This window comes from Myxine glutinosa, chromosome 3, assembly GCF_964187855.1.
Source record: "Myxine glutinosa chromosome 3, kmMyxGlut1.1, whole genome shotgun sequence".
NCBI lineage: Eukaryota > Metazoa > Chordata > Myxini > Myxiniformes > Myxinidae > Myxine > Myxine glutinosa.
The window spans coordinates 105214210-105239069 of NC_136263.1; the positions used below are offsets into that span (position 1 = coordinate 105214210).

The window sequence follows — 24860 nt, forward strand, 5'->3', positions numbered from 1 at the left end:
ATGGGTGGAGCTTCGAGGTTTTGTCTTCTCTGCAAGAACAAGAAGAAGAAGAAGAAGAAAAAGAACAAGAAGAAGAAAAAGAACAACAACAAGTACAAAAAGTTTTAATTAAAACAAAAGCCGCGTCGATGTTACACAATGCCTAGATGCAGCTGTGCCTATAACGTCGATGTTATAAGCACAGGACATTCCTATTGATTCGATTACTTGATGTTATTTTTGTGCAAAGTGAAAATATATCTCGGCAATTTCCCGTGTGTGGCGACACGTGAACGAAGCTATGCTCCTCTCTCCACATTATTGTGACGAGGACGACGTATAAATTAAATATTTCATCGTGACGATTGTCATCAAATGGACGAATTTTTAATATATCTCGGCATTTTTCCGTCTGTTATTTCAGGCGGTGTATGACTGACCATGCCGTGATTGCAAAAAAATATATCTCGGCAATTTCTCGTGTGTAGCGACACGTGAACGAAGCTATGCTCCTCTCTCCAAATTATTGTGTCGACGTATAAATTAAATATTTCATCGTGACGATTGTCATCAAATGGACGAATTTTTAATATATCTCGGCATTTTCCCGTCTGTTATTTCAGGCGGTGTATGACTAACCATGCCGCGATGTAAAAAATATATATATCTCGGCAATTTCCCGTATGTGGCGACACGTGAACGAAGCTATGCTCCTCTCTCCACATTATTGTGACGACGTATAAATTAAATATTTCATCGTGACGATTGTCATCAAATGGACGAATTTTAAATATATCTCGGCATTTTCCCGTCTGTTATTTCGGGCGGTGTATGACTGACCATGCCGCGATTTAAAAAATATATATCTCGGCAATTTCCCGTGTGTGGCGACACGTGAACGAAGCTATGCTCCTCTCTCCACATTATTGTGACGACGTATAAATTAAATTTTTAATGCGCCGAAGCGGGCGACCCAGGTGGCGATGAAAGCCTGCGCCACGTCGGCGGTGGTGGTGGCGACGAGGGGAACGGCCTCCGGCCACCTGGTGGTCCTGTCCACCATGGTGAGCAGGTGTGTGAACCCCCGTGACGGGGGGAGGGGGCCCACCAGATCCACGTTGACGTGGTCGAAACGTCGTTCGGGCACGGTGAAAGGTGCCAGCGGGGCCTGGGTGTGTCGGTGGACCTTGGCCCGTTGGCAGGCCGTGCAGGCGCTGGTCCAATCGCGGACGTCCCGACGAAGGCCGTGCCAGACGAAACGCGCCGACACCAGCTTCTGGGAAGCTTTCCGGCCCGGGTGGGAAAGGCCGTGGAGGGAGGCGAAGATGCGGCGTTGCCAGGTGACGGGCACGATGGGGCGAGGCTGGCCTTGGGAGACGTCGCAGAGCAGGACAGTGTCCGCGCAGGGGATGTCGGCCAGGCAGAGGCCCGTGTCCGCCGCCCGGAGGGCTTGCACCGTGGTGTCGGTGGTTTGGTCCGCCGCCATAAGCGCAAAATCCACGCCCAGGTGGACCGCGTACGCGCTGGCCCGGGAAAGACAGTCGGCCACGGCGTTGTTTTTGCCGGCGACGTGCCGGATGTCCGTGGTAAACTCCGACACGGCGGAGAGGTGGCGCTGTTGGCGGGCCGACCATGGCTCCGTGACCTTGGCCATTGCGTAAACCAATGGCTTGTGGTCGACGAACGCCGTGAAAGGTCGGCCCTCCAGGAGGTGGCGGAAATGGCGGACGGCCAGGTGTAGACCGAGGAGCTCCCGGTCAAACGTGCTGTATTTGAGCTCGTTCGGCCGGAGCTGCCGGCTGAAAAAAGCGAGTGGCTGCCAAACCCCGTTCACCCATTGCTCATGTACGGCGCCCACCGCGTAGTCGGAGGCATCCGTGGTGAGGGCGATGGGAGCGTTGAGCACCGGGTGAGCGAGCAGTGTTGCGTCGGCGAGGGCCCGCTTTGAGCGTTGGAAGGCCGCATCCATTGCTGCGGACCTGGCGATGTCGTGCTTGGCCGGCTTGCGCCGGAGGGCGTCGTAGAGGGGCCGCATGAGGTGAGCAGCGCGGGGCACGAAGCGGTGATAAAAATTCACCATTCCCAGGAATTCCTGCAGGGCCTTTATGGTGCGGGGACGCGGGAACGTGGTGATGGCCTCGACCTTGGTTGGCAGCGGCACGGCCCCGTTCTTGGTGATGTGGTGGCCCAAAAAATCAACGGCCGTCGTGCCGAAGTGGCATTTGGCCGGGTTGACGATGAGGCCGTGCTCGCTGAGGCGCTCGAACAGTGTTCGGAGGTGGAGGAGGTGCTCGGCCCGGGACGTGCTGGCGACGAGGATGTCGTCCAGGTAAACGAAAAGGAACGGCAGGTCACGCAGCACGCCGTCCATCAAGCGCTGGAACGCCTGAGCCGCATTCTTGAGACCAAACGGCATCCGCAAGAATTCGAATAAGCCGAACGGCGTGATGACTGCCGTTTTAGGGACGTCGGCCGCCCTGACAGGTACCTGGTGATATCCCCGTATGAGATCAATTTTCGAAAAAATGACCCGTCCCGCCAGACGGGCGGAGAAGTCCTGGATATGCGGGATCGGGTACCTGTCGGGGGTGGTAGCGTCATTCAGACGGCGGTAGTCGCCACACGGGCGCCATCCACCCCCCGGCTTTGGCACGATGTGCAGTGGCGAGGCCCACGCGCTATCGGAGCGCCGCACGATGCCGAGGTGCTCCAACGCGTCGAATTCGGCCTTCGCTACGGCGAGCTTGGCTGGGTCGAGGCGGCGGGCCCTGGCGTAGATCGGCGGGCCCGTGGTTGGTATGTGGTGCTCGATCCCATGCCGTACTGCGACGGCAGAAAACATCGGCCGCGTGAGGGCCGGGAACTCCGTGAGCAGGCGAGCAAACTCGTTCGCCGCCGGGACGGTGCATGCCAGCTCGGTCGGCGCGGAGCTGCTCAATGTGCATACCAGGGAGCTGAAGGTTTCAGCGTTGATTAAACGACGCCGTTGGACGTCCACCAGCAGTCCGTGTGCGCAGAGGAAGTCGGCGCCTAGCAGAGCCACGGGCACATTGGCGGTTACAAACGTCCAAGCAAAGCGTTGGCCGCCGAAGCAGAGGGTGACGTTGCGCGGGCCGAAGGTGCGGATAGTCAATCCGTTGGCCGCAACTAAGGAGGGGCCGCAAACCGCGGATTGCCTGTCCTGGTCAGAGGCGGGTATGACGCTCAGTTGGGCGCCGGTGTCGCACAGGAAGCGCCGTCCGGACGCTTTATCCGTGATGAACAGTAAGTTGCCCGTGTGGCCGGCGCTCATGGCTGGTAATGAACGCCGGCCCGGCCGTTTCCCGGCCTGCCGAAGGTGCACGGGGGTCGGCATGTCCGGGCCTTTTGTCCGAACCTGGCATGATAGTAACACCACGCTTGGTCGGGTGGAGGGCTCGGTCGTCGTGCTGGAGGTGGTCGGCACGGTAGAGCGGCCGCCAATTGCGTCGGCAGTTCGGCCGTCGACCGTGCCGGGTGCTCGGGCGCCATGGTTGTTGCGTCGGACGGCGGTGGGTCCCATGTCGCCGCTGCGATGCGCCGTCCTGCGGCGGAGATCTTGTCGGCTTCTCTGGCAAGGGCCCGGGGATCTGTGATCGTCGTGCTTGCCAGGGCGAGGCGTACCGGGTTAGGCAGCTGACGGAGGAACAGCTCCCGGAACAGGAATGCCGGAGAGTGCTCGCCGAGCAGTGAAAGAATGTAGTCCATTCGCACGGAAGGGCGCGTGTCGCCGAGCTCAGGCAGATCGAGCAGGCGCCGTGCGCGTTCCGCCGATGGGAGGGCGAAAGCATCGAGGAGAAGCTTCCTAATCGCGCCGTATTTGTCAGCGGCTGGCGGGCTTTCGAGGAGGCTCAGGGCGCGGGCCGCGGTAGCCGACCCGAGCGCAGCTACCACATGGTGGAAGCGGGTGTCGTCGGCCGTGATGCCTCGCAGGGCGAACAGGGACTCCGCCTGTGCGAACCAAACCGCCGCGTGAGCCTCCCAGAAGGTAGGCAGTTTAAGGGCGACTGCCGTGTCCATGTCGATAGGTCACCAATGAAGGAGCTGGGGCTCCCACGTCGATCAGAAGAATGGACGCGACAAAAAGCTAGAATTCATCTGAGTTGCTTTATTGAAATCAAACACTCAGGCACTCTGAAAACACGTTTATCGGTCAGCAATATATATCTACTAGCGGGGTCACCCGTGGGAATCCCACGGGCATGGATGTGTGTGACATTTCGACATATTGAGTTAGATGCTGCACCTGCACATTCAGTTATATAAAATGGTTACTGGCAATTGATCACATCCACAAATGATGTAATCCACACAATTTATGTACTTTACATAACGTTAATAGGAATACATGCCCGTGTAGATGGGAAATACAGTTTGAAATAAATCACAAATATCAGAAGAAAGTTTTTAAAATTTCGAACTATTCTCACTCAGAGTTAAACATCACCGTAATATTATGCGGTTGCTTCAACGTTTTCGGTGAATTATATGTCATTCCCATCTACACGGGCATGTATTCCAATTAACGTTATGTAAAGTACATAAATTGTGTGGATTACATCATTTGTGGATGTGATCAATTGCCAGTAACCATCTATATATATAAAACACTGTGTGTGTGTGTGTGTGTGTGTGTGTGTGTGTGTGTGTGTGTGTGTGTGTGTGTGTGTGTGTGTGTGTGTGTGTGTGTGTGTGTGTGTAATGTTACCGATAGACTCCTAAACGGAGAGGCTTACGTGCTTGATATTTGACATAGACATGGCCATTGAGCGTGGGACGAACATGGCCGAACTCAAAATATTTGACGATCCATATTTTTTATTCATATTTACCTAAGCGCATTTCAGCGCACGGATTCAACGGAATCAGAGCAGGTGGGCGCTGATTCGCTCAGAGCGATCACGTGATGACGCTAAGACGCTATGACGCTACGACGCTATGAACGATATGACGCTATGAACGATATGACGCTATGACGCTATGAAAAAAAAAATCGCTATGACGCTATGAAACGCTATGAACGCTATGACGCTATGACGCTATGAAAAAAAAATTGCTATGACGCTTTGAAACGTTATGACGCGATGAACGATATGACGCTATGAACGTTATGACGCAATGACGCTATGAAAAAAAAATCGCTATGACGCTATGAAACGTTATGACGCTAAGACGCTATGACGCTATGAAAAAAAAAATCGCTCGCTTTGCCAAGGGGCTCGCTCCCACCCGACCCCCCCCGTTCCCCTCCCCTCCCCCTCCCCCTCCCCTCCCCCGCCCGGCAATGCCGGGTACTTCTGCTAGTTTTATATAACTGAATGTGCAGGCGCAGCATCTAACTCAATATGTCGAAATGTCACACACATCCATGCCCGTGAGATTCCCACGGGCATGGATGTGTGTGACGAATTTTAAATATATGTCGACTGATATTTTAGGCGGTGTATTTCGTTTATCATCATGGCGCGATTTTAAAAATATATCTCTGCATTTTCCTCTCCAATACCTCCTCACACTTTACACACACACCGGCCCATGTTTACATATACACACACACACATATACACATACACACACACGTGCATCGACACACATGCACACACACACACACACGTACAGACACATATACACACACACACACACACACACACATACACAAAAACAGACACACACACACATACACAAAAACAGACACACACACACACACGTACAGACACATATACACACATACACACACAGACATATATATACACATACAACAACAACATGCATTTTAAGGCCATTTTCCCTGCTAGAGCGGGGGTTAGCCTACATACACATACACACACATATATACACACACAAGCACATATGCACGCGCACACACGCACACACACACACACACGTACACACACACACGTACACATGTCCCACATGTATATATCCCACATCCCACATGTATATACATGTTTAAAGTGTACGTGCCCTTCCCCCCTCCCCCACCCGGCAACGCTGGGTACTTCTGCTGGTAACTAATAAAATAAAAACGAAGAAATATCTCTCGGTTTCATGAAACTCGGTGGAATTGGATGAAATTCGCTCGGCGAATTCACTCGGTGTATTCGGTTCGGCTCGGTTCACTCGGTTTAAAGAAAAAGCGATAATGTCGACATGTTGCTGTCTGTGTCATGTTGGGCGGTGTATGATACTTGTTGGCTGTTGGGTGGTGTTGGGCAGTGATATGGTGTATTTTTTAAAATATATCTCTGCATTTTCCAGCGTTGCTGACACCGAGTCGTTCTTCATCGACTGTGTCATTCATTTTGGAAATGGAAGTTTCCACGCAACGCATGAATTGTCACGAGTCAAGAGGAAGTGTCACGTCATCATCAAATGACAAATATGTATATTACATTGTGAAAATTAAAGATTTCAAATAAACCTATTTAAAGTGTATGCGCAAATAACTAATAAATAAAGAAACGAAGAAATATCTCTCGGTAATTTCCTGAACAATATTTTACTTCCGGCGAATAATGTTGAATGAAATAAAAACGCAGAAATATATGTCGTTTTGTGACGACTGTCATCAAAAGTAAACGGTGAATTCACTCGGTTTATTCGGTTCGGCTCGGTTCACTCGGTTTAAAGAAAAAGCGATAATGTCGACATGTTGCCGTCTGTCATGTTCGGCGGTGTATGATACATGTTGGGCGGTGTATGATACATATTGGGCGGTTGTTGGCAGTTGGGCGGTTGTTGGCGGTTGGGCGGTGGGCGGTGATATGGTGTATTTTTTAAAATATATCTCTGCATTTTCCCGCGTTGCTGACACCGAGTCCAAAACCATCGATAAAAATGAAATCAGATGGTGAGTTCGATTGGAGATAAAGGCGTGAGAGAGACTCAATGGCCTTGAAGTTACAGGCCTTTGAGAATTCATTTCGTTCTATAAACAGCAACTTTCATCGGATTTTCTTACCGTTTTTTTTCAACCGAGTCTAAAACTATGTTAGCGACTGTGAAAAATGAAATGATATATCGAATTTGATTTGATATAAAACTGGGAGAGAGAGCAAGACACCACGGGCCTACAAAACAGGCCTCAAAGCTATGCGAGTTAATAAAATGGTGGATATTTGTTTATATGAAGCGAAGGCTCTCCCAGAATGGGTGGAGCTATGGGTGAAGCTACTCTGCAAACCGAGTAAGCCACACCCCGGACAGACACCCAACAGATAGACAGACAGACAGAATCATCTACGGCTATTATAATAGAGATTAACCCAGGGGGTTTGCCCAGGCCCGGCACCAGGGGGCGTGGCCCAGCGTCCTGGCTGCGGCCTGGCAAGTTGAGGGCGAGCCTGCCCGGGCATGCCCGGGCATGCCCGGGCGTCCCGACCGAGGCCTGGCAAGTTGAGCGCGGGCCTGCCCGGGCGTCCTGGACGAGCCCGGCATGGTGATCGCTCCGCGTCCTTGATAGGTGCAAGGCGATTGTGAAACCCCAGCGGCAGCCGCTACAATATGAAGCCTCTCCCAAAATGGGTGGAGCTATGGTTCCCAGAATGGGTGGAGCTTTGTCTTCTCTGCAAGAACAAGAAGAAGAAGAAGAAGAAGAAGCAGAGGTAACAACAACAACAGCAGAGGGCACTCTATGAGCAGCGTCTGCGACGCGGCTAAAAAGGGGGCTATAGAAGCTATTTTTTCAGTCTTTTTTTTTTTCATATTGTAATGAAAAATTTAACGATTTTCTTAACTGTCAGTTTCCACCCAAATAATTATGATAAATGCAATTATTATAAACAAGAAAGAGCATTCAGAGATTGCAGACCCTCGCCAGGACCTGCTTTGTGTGGTTTATTTTGTTTGACAAATAAAAGGAAGTATATCAACTGTTACGTGGTCCCCTCAGTGCATACCAGGTCTCGGTGACCCCCGGACCGTGAGAGGACCTTCGCCAGCAAATAGTATTATATAGGCGCATTCGCCACGCAATCCATAGGAATTTCACCCAGGAGACAACTGATGTGCAAGTATATATTTCCCAATGGTAATGATACCAAACACTTTCAAAGACACAACCACGGAGATGTTCCCCGAGCAATCAACACTACACAACCAGGCACAATCAATATTACAACCATGTGAACTCATCTACACAAACTCTAAGATGGCCATCTTAATCTTATACATTCCTCACGTGAGCCCCACTCCTGACTCCCTCCGTGGTCAATGTCTCTCCTCTCCGCACACGGGCGGTTGGACGAACCCCGGGCGGACGTGCTCCCAACGTGCAGTCTCGTACTGGGGCCGCGGCTGCAGCGCACCTCCTTGCCAAGCCACGGGGCAAACCCAGCGCGGCGTCCAACGGGCGCGAGGCCCCAAGTGCGACCCTTACGCGTCCTTGTAGATGGGCAAAAACCCAGCGCGGCTTCCGACGCGAGCGAGGCCCAACGTGCGGACCCGTACGCGCCTTTGTAGACGGGGCAAAACCCAGCGCGGCTTCCGACGCGAGCGAGGCCCAACGTGCGGACCCGTACGCGTCTTTGTAGACGGGGCAAACTGTCCCGGACGCTTGGTTTCGTGCACGAACTCACGGTGACTGGACGTGTCAAAAGGTATTTACCGCCCAGGTAACTCCTCTCGCCAGACGTTTCGAAACGGCGCGTTTTCCACGCAGCGCAAGGTCGCTTCCACCTTTTGTCGGAGCGGGGCGAGGAAGAAGAAACCTTCCTTTCCCTCGTGTCTTTTCTCCTCCGTTTCCCGTCACTTCCGCTTCCGGCCACTTCCGTTTCCTGCCACTCTTTCAGAAGGGCTCCTGACCCTCCAACCACAACAACTACACAACAACTTAATATACTACACACGGAAGCAAACACCTGCATGGTAATTCACATACATTCACATAAATATGTAACACTCCCCCCCTTCAAGAAAGAAAGTTTGAACCCAGCGAAAACTTTCTTTGCCGGCCAATTTGGAGAAACAAACCAGATAACTCAACCCCCCCACATTATCAATTCCCCCCGGGCACAGTTATCACTTAAAAATAAAGCCAGTTAAGCCACTCGATAGCACTTTTCCGGGAGGCCAAGCCGAGTATTCACTACATGGATGCCTTTAGGAACGCGGAGTTCACGGTTAGTCCGTGCAGGAAAGTTCTCTACATGGGCGCCTTGAGGAACGTGGAGTTCACGGTTAGTCCGTGCAGGAAAGTTCTCTACATGGGCGCCTTTAGGAACGGCGTTCACGGTTAATTCGTGTAGGAATCTTGGCTCGGCGGCTCCGCCGCCTTCAGTGCTTCAACTTCTCAGAACGTCCCTAATAATTAGGGTGGGACCACTGGTCCCTGTAGTCCCCTGAATACCGGTCTTCTTCTCGGCCACTACTTTGCCAATTCTTCCTTCGGGAGCGGCCGTAACTCAGGGAGCCTCCATAATAATATTGACTGCGGCCACCACCAAAACTACCGCCCAGTTGTCCTCTCCTGTAGACCTCTCGACGCCTACGAAATGCCTTCCCTACTGTTATGGTCCGACCCTCCAAATCCTTGCCATTCCAATTCTTCTCTGCCTCTCTGGCGTCTTTTGTGCTGGCAAACGTGACAAAGCCGAACCCTCTTGACTGTTGCGTTTCCCAGTCTCTTACCAACCGCACTTCCACCAGCGGCCCATATCTGTTGAAGACAGAGGTCAGAACTTCTTCCTCTGTTTTGAAGTTCAGTCCCCCTACAAATAACTTGGCACTTTTGTCACCATCCCGAGCTGGTGTGGTGTTATTTTCCCTGCTGGGCTCTTTCTCAACCCTCAGGTTACCATAAACTTGACCCCCGGCCAAATCATTCCCGAGAACCACAGATACACCCTCTACAGGAAACGTGGCTTGTAAACCGACGGTGACCGGTCCTGACACCAAATCGGACTCCAACTGGATGACCTGAAGGGGAGCACTAACACCGCCCCCGATCCCCTGTAAACGAACACTATCCCCCGTTGCCGTCTCCTCGGACCATGGCAAAATGCCTTCAAGCATTAAAGATTGATGGGCCCCTGTGTCTCTCAATATCCTAACCGGTCTCCGGTTAGTCGAGGCTCCATCCAGTGACACAAACCCCTCGGAAACAAATGGTTGGTAACCCTCTTGATGGCGATTTCTTACGCTAGCCATCGCATTCGGAGTTGTAATAGTCGGACTCCGCTCTGGGTTGTCCCTTTTCATGAGGTAACAACTGGACATCAAGTGTCCAGGTTTTTTGCAAAACGCGCAAGTAGGCCCGGAGGAAAAACTCGGGGTCTGCCTCGGGCCCCCCGAACTATAAGTTTGTCTTGGGCCCGCATCCCTCTGATTTCGAACCGGTGGGGTATCATAGTTGTCCCCATAATCATCTCGAGGCCGCCGCCATGTATGGTCGTTCTCCGCACCTGCTGTTCCCCACCTCCCCTGCGGAGATCTAGGCGAGGAGTTAGGTTCGTGGACCCCTATTCGGTGGGTTAAGGCATAATCATCTGCCATGGTGGCTGCGTCCCACAACTTTGGTACCTTCTTTTCCTGCAGGTACACTTTGATGTCCTCGTGGACACACTGCTGGAATTCCTCCACCAGGATCAAGTCCCGCAATGTCTCGAAGTCTTTCCCGACTCCTTTTGACTCACACCACCGATCAAACATGTTTTCTTTCACTCTGGCAAACTCCACATGGGTCTCACTCTCCCTCTTCCTGGCATTCCTGAATTTTTGCCTGTAAGCCTCCGGAACCAACTCATAGGCCTTGAGGATGTGCTTCTTCAGTACCTCATAATCTGCACATTGGTCCATTGGTAGCGCCGAATAAATTTCCTGAGCTTTCCCCACCAGCACACTTTGTACGAGTATGGTCCAGGCCTCCTCCGGCCAGTTTAATTGTCGAGCCACTTTCTCAAAGTGTGGGAAGAATTTCGCGACTTCCTTTTCACTGAACGGTGGAACCAGCCTCACATGTCTGCCCACATCCCAGGTTTTCTGGTGAGGTGTCGACCCCGTCAGCAAGGGTGGTGCCTCTCCCCGTTCTCTCATTAACTCCAGCTCCTTGACTTTGATTTCTTGCTGAAGCTCCATGTCACGTTCCTTTAATTCCCTTTCCGCTTTTCTCTCCTCTGCTTCGAGGTCCCTTGCAGCTCTCCTTTCCTCTGCTTGTTCCTTTTCTCTTCTTTCCTGGAGTTCTCTTTCCACTCTCCTTTCCTCTGCTTGTTTCTCTTCCCTCCTCGCTTCTGCTTTCCTTTCTTCTTCTTTTAACCTTTCCTGGAGTTCTCGTTCCACTCTCCTTTCCTCTGCTTGCTTCTCTTCTCTTCTCTCTTCTGCTTTCCTTTCTTCTTCTTTGATCCGTTCCTGGCTCCGTAATTGCAACTCCAGTTTCCGGAGCTCCACGTCTTCTGGTTCTTCGGGTAGCCACTCCCAGGCTAACTCGTCCCATGTTCCTAATCCCACCATAGATTGTATCACCGTGGCCTGCAACTCTGCCTTCCTCAAATTAGTTCGGACCTCCAAGTTAAAATGTTTGGCCAATTTCAAGAGATCCGACTTTAGCAACGCTCGGAACTGTGCCTCACTCGGGGTTACCCCAAAGTTCTGTGCCACAAACGCCATGGTGCCTATCGTTAACACCTGTTAACCTTCACCCAAGATTTTACCCCAATTTCTCACAAAAAAAAAAATTACCAATTAATAATTAATTAATAAATTTTAATTACCAAAAATATTATTATTTTATTATTTTATACACTTTTAGATCCCGGACGAGCCCCCAATTCTGTTACGTGGTCCCCTCAGTGCATACCAGGTCTCGGTGACCCCCGGACCGTGAGAGGACCTTCGCCAGCAAATAGTATTATATAGGCGCATTCGCCACGCAATCCATAGGAATTTCACCCAGGAGACAACTGATGTGCAAGTATATATTTCCCAATGGTAATGATACCAAACACTTTCAAAGACACAACCACGGAGATGTTCCCCGAGCAATCAACACTACACAACCAGGCACAATCAATATTACAACCATGTGAACTCATCTACACAAACTCTAAGATGGCCATCTTAATCTTATACATTCCTCACGTGAGCCCCACTCCTGACTCCCTCCGTGGTCAATGTCTCTCCTCTCCGCACACGGGCGGTTGGACGAACCCCGGGCGGACGTGCTCCCAACGTGCAGTCTCGTACTGGGGCCGCGGCTGCAGCGCACCTCCTTGCCAAGCCACGGGGCAAACCCAGCGCGGCGTCCAACGGGCGCGAGGCCCCAAGTGCGACCCTTACGCGTCCTTGTAGATGGGCAAAAACCCAGCGCGGCTTCCGACGCGAGCGAGGCCCAACGTGCGGACCCGTACGCGCCTTTGTAGACGGGGCAAAACCCAGCGCGGCTTCCGACGCGAGCGAGGCCCAACGTGCGGACCCGTACGCGTCTTTGTAGACGGGGCAAACTGTCCCGGACGCTTGGTTTCGTGCACGAACTCACGGTGACTGGACGTGTCAAAAGGTATTTACCGCCCAGGTAACTCCTCTCGCCAGACGTTTCGAAACGGCGCGTTTTCCACGCAGCGCAAGGTCGCTTCCACCTTTTGTCGGAGCGGGGCGAGGAAGAAGAAACCTTCCTTTCCCTCGTGTCTTTTCTCCTCCGTTTCCCGTCACTTCCGCTTCCGGCCACTTCCGTTTCCTGCCACTCTTTCAGAAGGGCTCCTGACCCTCCAACCACAACAACTACACAACAACTTAATATACTACACACGGAAGCAAACACCTGCATGGTAATTCACATACATTCACATAAATATGTAACACAACTAAATTAAAGGTCATTGATTGCAAATGAAAGGTCAAAATGGTCTCGTGGTTTGAAGGTCTAAAGGTCGAAAGGTCGTAAGGTCTGAAAAGATCTAAATGGTCTTAAATGGTCTTGGAGTCATAAAGGGTCAAAAGGCTAGTCGGGATCTCAAAGGGTCTTGGGGGTCTTCAGAGTTTTAGTGGTCTGAAGAGTCTTAGGCATCTTAATAAGAGTATAAAAAGATCAAGGTTTTGGATAGGGGAAGATAAGAGGTGGTGGTGAACAGCTGTTTTGAAGACCTGGAGGGAGGAGAGAGTGGGGGAGTTTGTTCCAGAGGTGGGAAAAAGAGGAATAAAAGAGTGAAGGTGAGCAGAGAGTGTTGATTTTGGCAGTTTCACCAGAAGAGGGTTGCAGGCAGATCTTGTGAGTCCTGCAGGAATATTTGGAGGACTCAGACAGAGCAGGTGGTGCAAGGCTCGAGAGGAGTCGTAGAAGATAGAAAGACTGCCAACCTGCCTGCGGTGCGAGAGTGAACGGCCCTCAGAATCGGCTTCATCACAGGGGATACGAATGATCCTAAAAGCCTTGGTTTCTGCCTTGGAAGCCGAGCTAGATGTGAGGCAGGAAGGAGCACCAGCCCAGGGGGGAGATCAGGATTCCATCAAACTGCAGATGAAAGCTTTGTAGATGGTGGTATAACACAATTTCGAGAATGTTGAAAATTCCCAAGAGCACAGTGAGCTCCATCATTAGGAAATGAAAAGATTATGGAACTACCTAGACTCTTCCTAGAGCTGGCCGTCCAACCAAGCTAAGGAACAGGACAAGAAGGTCCTTGGTCAGGGAGGTGACCAAGAACCCAATTTCCACTCTGACAGAACTACAGAGTTCCTTGGCTGAGATGGGAGAACCTGCCGGAAGGACAACAGTCACTGCAGCACTTTACAAATCTCGGCTTTATGGGAGAGTGGCAAGACGGATGCCACAAGACGGATGAGGCAAAGTATTGTGATGAGACGAAAATTGAACTCTTTGGCATGAATGCAAAGTAATAGATCTGGCAGAAACCGAACACAGTTCATCACCCATCCAACACCATCCCTGCCGTGAAGCATGCTGGTGGCGGCATCATGCTATGGGGATGCTTTTCAGTGGCAGGGACTGGGAGACTTTTAAGGATATAGGGAACAATGAATGGAGCCAAATAGAGGCAAAGCCTTGAGGAGAACTTGCTTCAGAGTGCAAAAGACCTAAGACTGCAGTGAAGATCTATGCTCCAACAGGGCAATGACCACAAGTATACAGCGAAAGCAACACTGGATGATTTCTGAACAAGAACGTGACAGTTCTTTAGTGGCTCAGGCCAAGCCCAGACTTGAATCCCATTGAGAATCGGGGGAAAGACTTTTAGATTGCTGTTCACCGATGCTCCCTGTCCAAATTTACAGAGCTCGGGCAAATCTGCAAGGAAGAATGGGAGAAACTTCCGAAATCCAGATGTATCCCAGTAGGCACACAGACATTGGATCCACGTTGAATGAACGTCAAGATTCGACGTGGACCCGAGGTTGAAAACGAGTTGGATTTGCAAATTATTGGATCAACGTCATTTTTCCAATGTTGAATAAACGTCGTTTTTCCAACATTGATACATTTTCCAACGTCGAATAAACGTTGATACAATGTCACACTTTCAACGTCGATGTAGGGTCGAACAACCAACATTGAAACAATGTCATTTATTCGATTAAAAAATCAAGCCAAGTTGCCAACGGTGAAACAACGTTGAATGACTGTCGGGTTTTGATGTAGGTATTGGTCTCAGGTTGGGTTTTTGGTCTCAGGTTGGGTTTTGGTTGTCCGACGTCGCGACCTCATTCCAACCGTTATTCGACGTTGAAACAACGTCGTGTGCCCGCTGGGATGAAGCTGATACAGACGTAGCCAAGAAGACTCAAAGCTGTAATCGCTGCTAAAGATGCTTCTACGCAGTATTGACTCAGGGGGTTGAATACTTATACTTACGTATTAGATACGTATTTCTGTATTTCATTTTAAACTATTTTGTAAAAAAATTCCAAAAAATAAATTGCATTTTGACATTACGGTGTCCAGTGTGACATTACGGACATGTGTATATCAGTGAGAAAAAAATCTCAATTTAATCCATTGTAAATTCAGGCTGGAAAACATAACAAAATGTGAAAAAGTCAAGGGTGTGAATACTTTCTGAAGATGCTGTATATACGCGAATGGATATATATGTAGACAACATTTTGTGATGTTATTTTCAGATTTACTGATTAATAGTGTGATTCAACGACAGAAGCAGCATGGATCTAAGTCTGTTAAAACTTGAATAACAACCCAAAGACGTAAATTTATAAAATTGTATTAGATTTGGGAAATTGGGTAATTTGCCAAATGGAAGATGTAGAACAAAACTTAAGACATGTGTCTAGACAAATAATTAATATATTCATGCTTACTTTGAAGCAAAGGACTGATGGACATTATGCTATGATATGATGATGGATGCTGGACATTGCAAAGCAGCATTTGAGGGCCTTCAGGAAGGATACAAGTAAATAGTGAAAACAAATTCAAATTCATAGATAGTATGCCAGATCTGGTGGAGCACAAGCATTGTTGTTCCTCATTCACATCTACCACACCAATCTATTCCAACTCAGCAAAAATCATATCCCACAGAAGATCATATCACATATCCCGTTCATATATCGTATCCCAAAAATCATATCCTCTTCAACTTAGACGAGTAGAATCCATAAAACAACTAGCATTAACTTCCAGGCCACAAACTATATAATACTTATTCTGGAGCATAAACGCATACAAAAGAGACAGATTGCTTGTGCAAGTTTTTCCAAATCCCTCCAAAGACAAGTTGTGGGAAAGAAAGATGTGGACATGCACATAGGAGTTGGAGAAAACTTCAGTAATCTTGTTGCTTTGGATGTAAGTCTGCCAGTATTAAAGAATACTTCCTGACAATAAGGAAGAAGGAAAAGCACAGGATATCCTATTTGCTGAACATTTGGCAAAGGAAAGTCAATGGACATGAGTATCCTACAACATCACCATAATGAATTATTCAAGAAGAAGGGGTTGGGGTGGCGGGCAGTGTTTCGCCACATTTGAGGCCACAACTTGTAACCATTCGAGGTCAAAACTAACTCCGGAAGTTAAAAGTCTGTGGAAATGTTACAGAAATACCAATAATTGTAATTACTAGCATGACTCGGCGTGCTCCTCACCACACGTCGTTTCAGAGGGATAGGCATCTTTGACCATTTCGGTGTCTTTTGGGTCTTTTGGGTCTTCATAGTGTTTTGGGTCTTCAGGGCCATTTGGGTCTTCAGGGTCTTTTGGATCCTCTGGGCCTTTAAGGGTATTTTGCATCTTTGGGGTGTTTTGGGTCTTAGGGGTCTTTTGGGTCTTTGGTGTCTTTATGGGCTTTTTGGTCTTAAGGGTCTTTTGTTTCCTCTGGGTCATTAAGAGTCTTTGGGGTATTTTGGTTCTTTGGGGTATTTAAATGTATTTTGCGTCTTCAGGGTCTTTTGGGTCTTCAGGGTATTTTGGGTCTTCTGGGTATTTTGGGTCTTCAGGGTATTTTGGTCTTCAGGGTCTTTGGGGGTCTTTGGGGTCATTTGGGTCTTCGGTGTCTTTTGGGTCTTCAGGGGGTCTTGGTGGTCTTAAGGGTCTTGGGAGAATTAAAGGGTCGTCAAAGGTCTGAGGGGTCTCAGCAGTCCAAACGTAATTAAGAGGGTGTTAATGTTATTTGAAGAAGAAGAAGACGTTTTCGTCACATATAAACAAACATACATAACGACATAACGACATAACCATATACGTTTGCTCTATTATAATAAAAAATATATAACGAGATGTGATTTGTTATTTTATAAAGGTGCAGAAATTAAATGTATTCCAAAGCAAAATTACGATCCTCTGACTTTGTTTGATACCTCCACCAGGCTGAAAAACCACTTTGAAAACCTCAATACACCCTGGTGGTGAACCTCCATACACCCTGGTGGTGAACCTCCATACACCCTGGTGGTGAACCTCCATACACCCTGGTGATGAACCTCCATACACCCTGGTGGTGAACCTCCATACACCCTGGTGGTGAACCTCCATACACCCTGGTGGTGAACCTCCATACACCCTGGTGGTGAACCTCCATACACCCTGGTGGTGTCCCTGAAATTCTAATTAAGGCCTTGTATGTCATGTGTATATTTGCATCTATCTGTATGAGGAGACAGTAAAGTAAAGGTTGAGGGTGAAAATTAAAGTGTGGTCAGACTTTTCAGGATGTGGCCCAAGTCATTCACCAGGCCATGAGGTTAGTATTTCATGACCTGCCAACAACACAGGTGGTGGTTTAGTAAAATCCGAGCCACTCAACTTGATCAGGAGCTGAGGGCACTGGAAAAGCTCCAGCGCCTGGCGACCATCCATAAGGCTGCCGAATGAGGAGTGGCACTGAGCAGTCAGGTGTAATGGTCCACTGTGTGGAGGTTCTCGGTATGGAGGATCGACCAGAGGATTGGAGTATTGCCTCTGGATGTTAAAGGGTATAAGCTAGCAGTTGTCAACCTTGACAAAAGGGATATCGACATATGGTTGTTTAACTATGCTCTGTCCTTTTAAATGACTAGGGCGTACGTGGGTGCCCGTTCCTTGCCAAAAAAAAAAAAAAACGCTACCCGTACGCTCTACCCCGCCCGTACGCCCGTACGCCCGTAAACAAAAAAAACAACGCTCTTCGCTTCCGCCCTTCGCTCTGACTGAATTGGGAGAAATAATGCGCATAAGAAATCGAGAAATTATTATTTTCTCCGGAAGAAATCGAATTACGAACCGTAATGGCGCACGCGCTCGGCTCGGCTCGCTCTCACATCGGCCACGCCTACGCAACAACGCGTTCTGTGATTGGCTGCCGGAAGTGCAGTCTTCACTGTCCGGAAGGTCGCATATCGCAGTTACGATGAATCGCAAATTAGTTTTAATTAGTTTTAAAACATAGTTGAACGCCAACATAGTTTGCCAACGTGAAATAAATGAATACGCTCTCAAATGTGCCGTCCGAGGCAGAGTCTGTTCGCCACGTTCGGCACACGTGATAGCTCGCTGCTCTCTGATTGGTTGAATCGTTTTTTGGACATAGCTCGGTAACTACTTCTCCGATTAATATGAAACCTTGAAAAGGCACATCCTCGGGTCCCCAGCAATATACCTGGCAAGTTTAAAGTATATCGGACCGGTAGTTGTCGAGAAACAGCGGTCACAGACAAACAGACATACATACATACATACATACATACATACATACATACATACATACATACATACATACATACATACATACACACAGAGATTACTGGAATTATAGATAGATGAGTGTTAGCCAAGTTAGCAGCACATAGTCTTTGGAATGATCTCGGCCTGGAGTTCGAACCGCTAACCTCCCAGACTTGAAGCGGATGCTCCAACCATTACACCACCGAAGCTGGTGTAAAGATTAATATGATTTTAAATATTTATAAATTATATTTGATATTAATATATTTCTTTTTATACAGTTTCTAAGACTCATTGACGAGGCATCAAGTGTGAACCTTGAAAACCCTGATGATTCCATCGAGCGTGAACATAGAAAACAAAGCATTTCCATCCAGACATTGGACTCGGGAACAAAAAGGAAGAGACAGCATTGATGATTGAGATATCAGTACCCAGCGATTTTGGCCGAAACAACACAGAAATCAAGAAAATGACCAAATACCAGGACCTCAAAAATGAGGTCAAGAGGTCATGGAAGCTGAAGAACATCGAAATTGTACCAGTGATAATTGGAGCAACAGGAATGATAAAGACGAAACTTACAGAGATCCCACCAACCATCCCTGGGAATATTACCACAAACGAAGTGCAGTTTGAGGATGTACAGGGCTCAGTGACAATCATGAAAAGAGCCCTTGGAACAAAACTCAGCTCAACACAACAACTCACAACCACACAACAACACGACTCATCAGCACAACTTCACAACTTAGCCCGTGAATCGCAATCCTTCACCGAAACGGGGATGGATACTTCGAGTCCTGGGAGGACTCCGTTACACCTTCTAAAATCCAAATTATGGAGATAACAACCAGCGACACACACATATACACACACTGACACACACACACACACACACACACACACACACACACACACACACACACACACAATATATATATATATATATGTATATATATATACGTATATATACACACACACACACACACACACACACACACACACACACACACACACATATATATATATACGTATATACACACACACACACACACACACACACACACACACACACACACACACACACACACACGATGTGACGTTAGACAAAGGTAGGGTGAGAAAGGTTTTTTCCTGGATTTCGGAACACACGTTGCTGGCGGCTTTTTACCTCTGCCACCGAAGGTGGATGGAAATTATGTTTTCGCTTCCACCCACACACTTTCCATTAAAACGAAAAAAAATGTAAAATTTTGGATTTTAAAATTTACAACTTACAATTTGAAAACAAGTGCAATTTTTGAAATTTGCTAATCATACTAGAATGCGCAATTCGCCGTTTGTCTGTCTGCCTGTTTTATCTGATCGCGATATATCCTGTTTTTAAACTATCCAATCGTAAAAAAAACTTGACTGGAGAACTACGGTTAACATCATGGAGGTTGTAGCGACTTAATTTGCCCCCCCCCCCCCCCTCGTGAGTTTTCACACCAAGGGGGATGTGTGTTGAGGCGTATATCTGTATTAAGATAGCTTATTGTGGCGTTTTTCCAAAGCGGCTTTTAATAACAAAAGTAACTAGAACGGCACTCAGTAGAGACCATACCTCCACCTGGTCAGCCATATCACTCCATGGTGAAGAATCACTTAAAAGTTTCAACTAGCTGGATCAGGATCTTCACCAAAATCTAATCATTTCTTCCTCGTCACATACGCTATATCTGTGCCAAATTTCGTCCGAATCCGTCCACAGCTTTTTGTGATATTTTGTTCACAAACGGACAGACAAACAAACAGACAGGCAGACAGGGGTGAAAACATAACCTCCATCCACCTTTGGTGGCGGAGGTAACAACAGGACGAATAATAATAGCATAAGATTAATGCTATTACAAAACAAAATTAATACCACTAATATCCTCCCCAAGGGGTTTTCCTTCCTTGGACAAATGCCTGTTAATGTGTATAAATAGCTTATTGTGGTGCTTTGTGGGGGAACCCCTACCAGAAGTAAAGAATATTATAAACGACAAACATGTATGATTACCAAGGGCTTATGCTTTTTACAGTCACTACAACTGTTTAACACTAAACTGAAAGAAATTTGGAGGAATCCCACCATCCTTGAGGCATTATATGCTTCTCACGTCCACCACGGATGAATTGACCTGAGCCTAGATCTACTATAATCCATATGCCCCACAAAGGATAAGAACATGACCCTTCCTGCTGCTTCCATGGAAAGTGGGGTGTACTGGTATATTTCAAACAGCAATAATTGTTCAACTAAAAAGATTAAACTAACGAGAATACAAGTTCTCGTCGATGACACATCCCCAAACTGCATCTTAAAATAAGACTTGTAGATTTTACATTAAATAAATAAAGGTTGTAGAAAGTTATACGGTATGTAAATAATAGATCATTCAATGTGGACGAATGGACGGCACCCAAAATATAAACCCCAATACGGGCTGCGGCCTTGTTGGGGGCTAAAAAGTGAGGTGACCGACTTATTGCCAGATTTGTGTTCTTAAAAATACAGCAACCATTACCTGGATATCCGAGACCACTTCGAGGTAACCCAAATTTGCATGTCTGTCTGTCATTGACATCAATAAGTGTCTGTCTGCCAAATTATCATTATTTACCACTTAATTGAAATTAGGATCAACCAAGAAAAATCACTATTCAAGAAACGAATTTTGTGACAACAACTTTTGATTGACATTTGGGTTCAAATCGAACAGGTGTGGAGAAAACATGTGACATTCACAACATAAAATGGGAAATAAAAATTTAATCTCTTGGAGGGTTTTCATCATTTCCTTCACGGCAATATTTTAATACTTGAGATGTGGATTATTAATATGAAAAAAGAAAATAAATCAAATTTGAACTTGTTGTGACAATGAACTTGTATTTAAAATTAAAATGAAAACCCAGACAAAGTTCAACAGTTTGGAGAAGATTTAAAAAAAAACTCCAAACCTGTTTAACGGAGGAGCCATCTGGAGGTGGTCGGTTCTCCGTCGTAAAGTTGGTTGTAGGAGGTCTTCTATTCATCACGCACAACTTTTACTCTGCGTGTCGCAGGTTGTACCGAGAAAGTGCTCTTCGGCCACCAAACAGTTGTGCAGGGAACCAGACTCAACGGTTCTGTCCCCCACGAGCTTCCCTCGCACCACTATTTGTAGCTCAAGCCACACATGTTGCTGCGGGGGCTTTGTGGTGGACGCTGCCTGCCATCTGATTTGATTAGATTCTCTCGTGCGCTCGGTTTCTTCCTGTTTGTTTCTTTCTTTGTGGCTTTTCCTGATATACGTGATCCCATTCCCTGGTTAAGGCTGTTCCAAAGCCCCAGGCGTTGGAATGTCAACGGAATAATTTTGCAGGAATTAGGAAAACCTAAACACATTCTCAACTTTTTTTGTTTGTTTTTGTTGTCAATACTTTTAAACTTTTTTTTTTTTTTAACAAATGACTGGTCATAATGAGCTGTGTAAGTAAACAATGAAAAATAAATATATTTGCACCAGTGAAGTATTTGAAGCCAAGCAAGTTCCCTGATGTCTCAAGTATACTGTAATCCAATTTTATGCTCTGAGATAATGAAACAAAACATATATTGAAAGTACATTCTTGTATCTAGATTATCGCAAAACTGGAGGGTACAAAGCAGGCCATTATATAATAAGGCAGTACATTTGTGTATATTACTTCAGGTGAAATGAGGACAAGATCATTGGGAAATGGTGTATTTTTCATGGATATTGACTGACAATGAGGGCTGGTGGGATGACCTAGTGGTACGCAAACTCACCTCTAAGTTGTCTAGCCTGCGTTTGAATCCCGACCCAGCTATAAACTGCCGTCCTGGTGTTTCACAGGCAGGGTGATTCATCAATGTGTGCGCCGTCCCTCGGATGGAGGTTAAACTGGCATCTCGTCTGCTAGCATTAGTTTGTGGACGTTACAGATCCCCATGGTGTCCTTAGCAAAGAGTAGGCGAGCTATCTTCGGCATTGTAAACAAATTACAAATTCCTACTCGAACATCTCAGCAATCCCAGCAAAGATGCAAAGCAGTGGGCACAGGCTGCACACAAAATGAATGAACTGACAATGTACGAGGACCAGTCAATAAGTAACCTTAAAATGGCGATATAAATTCGAGAATGTAATGTGTTTGTTTTGGACGACATATGTTATATCTATGGGTAAGAATGGAGGTCCTCAATGTCAAACAGGAAATTAGAGCTGTCTCCCTCGACATATCACGTGCCTTCGATACGGTCTGGCACCCCGCCCTGCTCACCAAACTCTCCTCCTTTGGTATCAATGGAAATCTCCACGCATGGCTGGCGGACTTCCTCTCTAGTCGTAGTCAACGTGTGGCCCTGAATGGGTTTCTCTCATCTCCTCCTCCTGTTCAGGCTGGAGTTCCCCAAGGCAGTGTTCTGGGCCCTGTGCTTTTTCTGGTCTTCATCAATGATCTCTCTGACTCTCTTGAAAATCCTCTGTATCTCTTTGCTGATGACTCCACTCTCTGCCGCTCCATTCCTCATCCCTCAGATCGGCAGTCTGCAGCCTCCTCATTCTCTGCAGACCTGGACAAAATCACAGACTGGGCAAACAAGTGGAACATGTCTTTCAATCCTGACAAATCTCACACTCTTACTACGATGTCTCTCCGAAAAGACCGACTGGACAACCCTCCCATCTACTTTCTGAATAATCCTCTCCAAGAAGTTCTGTCACTCAAGATTTTGGGTCTCACTATCTGCCATGATCTTTCCTGGGAAAACCACATTTCCAAGCTGGCCTCCAAAGCCAGTCGCCGACTGGGCATCCTCTGTCGTGGAAAGTCCTTCCTTGGCACACCTGAGCTCCTCACCACATACAAGGCTTTCATCCACAGCTCAATGGAGTACTGCTCTCCCCTCTGGGCTGGTGCTCCTGCCTCACACCTAGCTCGTCTTCACGCTGTTGAAACCAAAGCGTTCAGAATCATTGGAATCTCCCGCGATGACTCTATCTCCGAAGGCCTTTCACTTACTCACCGCAGGCAGGTTGGTGGTCTTTCCGTCTTCTACCGACTCTTCTCCGGCCTTGCTCCCCCAGCTCTCTCTGGGCTCTGTCCCCCAAATATTCCTACAGGGTGCACAAGATCTGCCTGCAACCCTCTTATGGTTAAACTGCCAAAATCTAGGCTCTCTGCTCACCTTCACTCCTTCATTCCTCTTTTCTCCCGCCTCTGGAACAAACTCCCTCACTCTCTTCAATCCCACTCCTCCCTCCAGGTCTTTAAAACGGCTGTTCACCACCATCTCTTATCTTCCCCAATCCAAAACCTTGATCTTTTCTACCCCCGCTAATTTCACCCCAAATCCACTTTTTGAGGTGCCGCCTTCTTTCCTGGAAGTCCTTGGTGTCCTTGCGTTTTATGCCTATCCTGCCTCCCCCCAGGCCCTCTCCCTCCCACACATCTCCCGATGTCCCTGCTCTCAAATGTTGTTTGTGTGCTTCCTCCCCTTCTCTCCCCATCTTCTCTCCCCATCTTTTTATATACTTTGTTTGCTTGTTTGTTTGATTTGTTTGTTTGATAAATGTTAGCTCTTTCACGAGCCTCGACTCTGTATCCAAAAAAAAAAAAAAAAAAGAGTCATGTTTTGCCTATTTTAGATCTGGCAACATTGAGCATGTGACGTCAGTAGAGCAGTTCCAAGATGGCGGCTCCCTTAGAAGCATGCACCAGTGAGGAGCAATGTTCTGCCATCCGTTTCTTGGGAAGTAAGGGTGTGAATCCCAGAGAAATCCATCGCAGAATGAAGATGCAATATGGTGATGCATGTTTATCGCTGCAGCAAGTGTATGACTGCGACAGGAAGTTTAAAAGTGTGGTGTGTGGTCCAGTGTGGCAGAAAGTCCAGTGTGGCAGACGCTGCCTGCTCGGGCCGGCCTCACACAGCCGACACACCAGAAATGGTTGCATGAGTTGAAATTTTGCTAAGGGAAAACCATCACATTACGCTGGATGAAGTGGTCTCCGAATTGAACATTAGCCATGGTTCAGCACACCATATCATTCACAATGTGTTGGGGTTCCACAAAGTGTCTGCAAGGTGGGAGGCCTAGACAACTCACACCCGAATTGAAGGCGAGTGGACACATGTGAAGAACTTCTGTGACATTACGAAACAGAAGGCGATGCTTTCTTACAGCGCGTAGTGACTGGGGATGAAAGCTGGGTCCACTACTTTCAGCCAGAAACGAAGAGGGCAAGCAAAGAGTGGCGCCATTCAACTTCACCGAAGCCCAAAAAATTCCGCACACCAGTGTCTGCTGGAAAAGTGATGCTGACGCTCTTCTGGGATAGCCGAGGCTCACTTGTAAAGCATTACATGCCCAGAGAGATGACAGCCACCAGTGCATCATACTGCGACCTCCATAAAAATAATCTGAAACCAGCAATTAGATCAAAACGTCGTGGACTACTCACTACCGGTGTTTTGCTGCAGCATGATAATGCTCGGCCCCATACTACCTGCGCTACAGGTGCAACAATGGAGGACCTGCATTTTGAGTATCTTCCTCATCCACTCTACTCGCCAGACCTCGCCCCTTCGGATTACCACATCTTTGGGACACTTAAAGAGGCACTTGGTGGAACCACTTTCCGATCCGATGAGGTCCAAGAGGCGGTGCACGAATGGCTACACAAGCAGCCAAAGATGTTTTTTTCTAGAGGAATC

The 24860-nt window shown here is 47.7% G+C and overlaps 2 protein-coding genes across 3 annotated transcripts in view; both read right to left on the reverse strand.

Moving 5' to 3' along the window:
- The window catches only part of LOC137423295 (uncharacterized), a 63235-nt gene extending 41961 nt beyond the window's left edge, over window positions 1-21274 (reverse strand). Inside the window, exon 1 of one of the 2 annotated variants that reach the window (XM_068110279.2) lies at window positions 21098-21274. In XM_068110279.2, coding sequence (XP_067966380.2) covers window positions 21098-21172 — 75 coding nt within the window. In that variant the 5' untranslated portion in view covers window positions 21173-21274. The remainder of the gene's footprint in view (window positions 1-21097) is intronic. The other variant, XM_068110280.2, reaches the window with a different exon arrangement.
- LOC144891150 (uncharacterized) lies at window positions 7999-10839 on the reverse strand. Its single transcript, XM_078773520.1, has 2 exons — window positions 8474-10839; window positions 7999-8333 (listed from the first exon to the last, which is right to left on the reverse strand). Exon 1 carries the CDS (start codon window positions 10789-10791, stop codon window positions 9298-9300), a length of 1494 nt encoding a protein of 497 aa, XP_078629646.1. The 5' UTR covers window positions 10792-10839; the 3' UTR covers window positions 7999-8333; window positions 8474-9297.
- Window positions 21275-24860: the final 3586 nt, after the last annotated feature.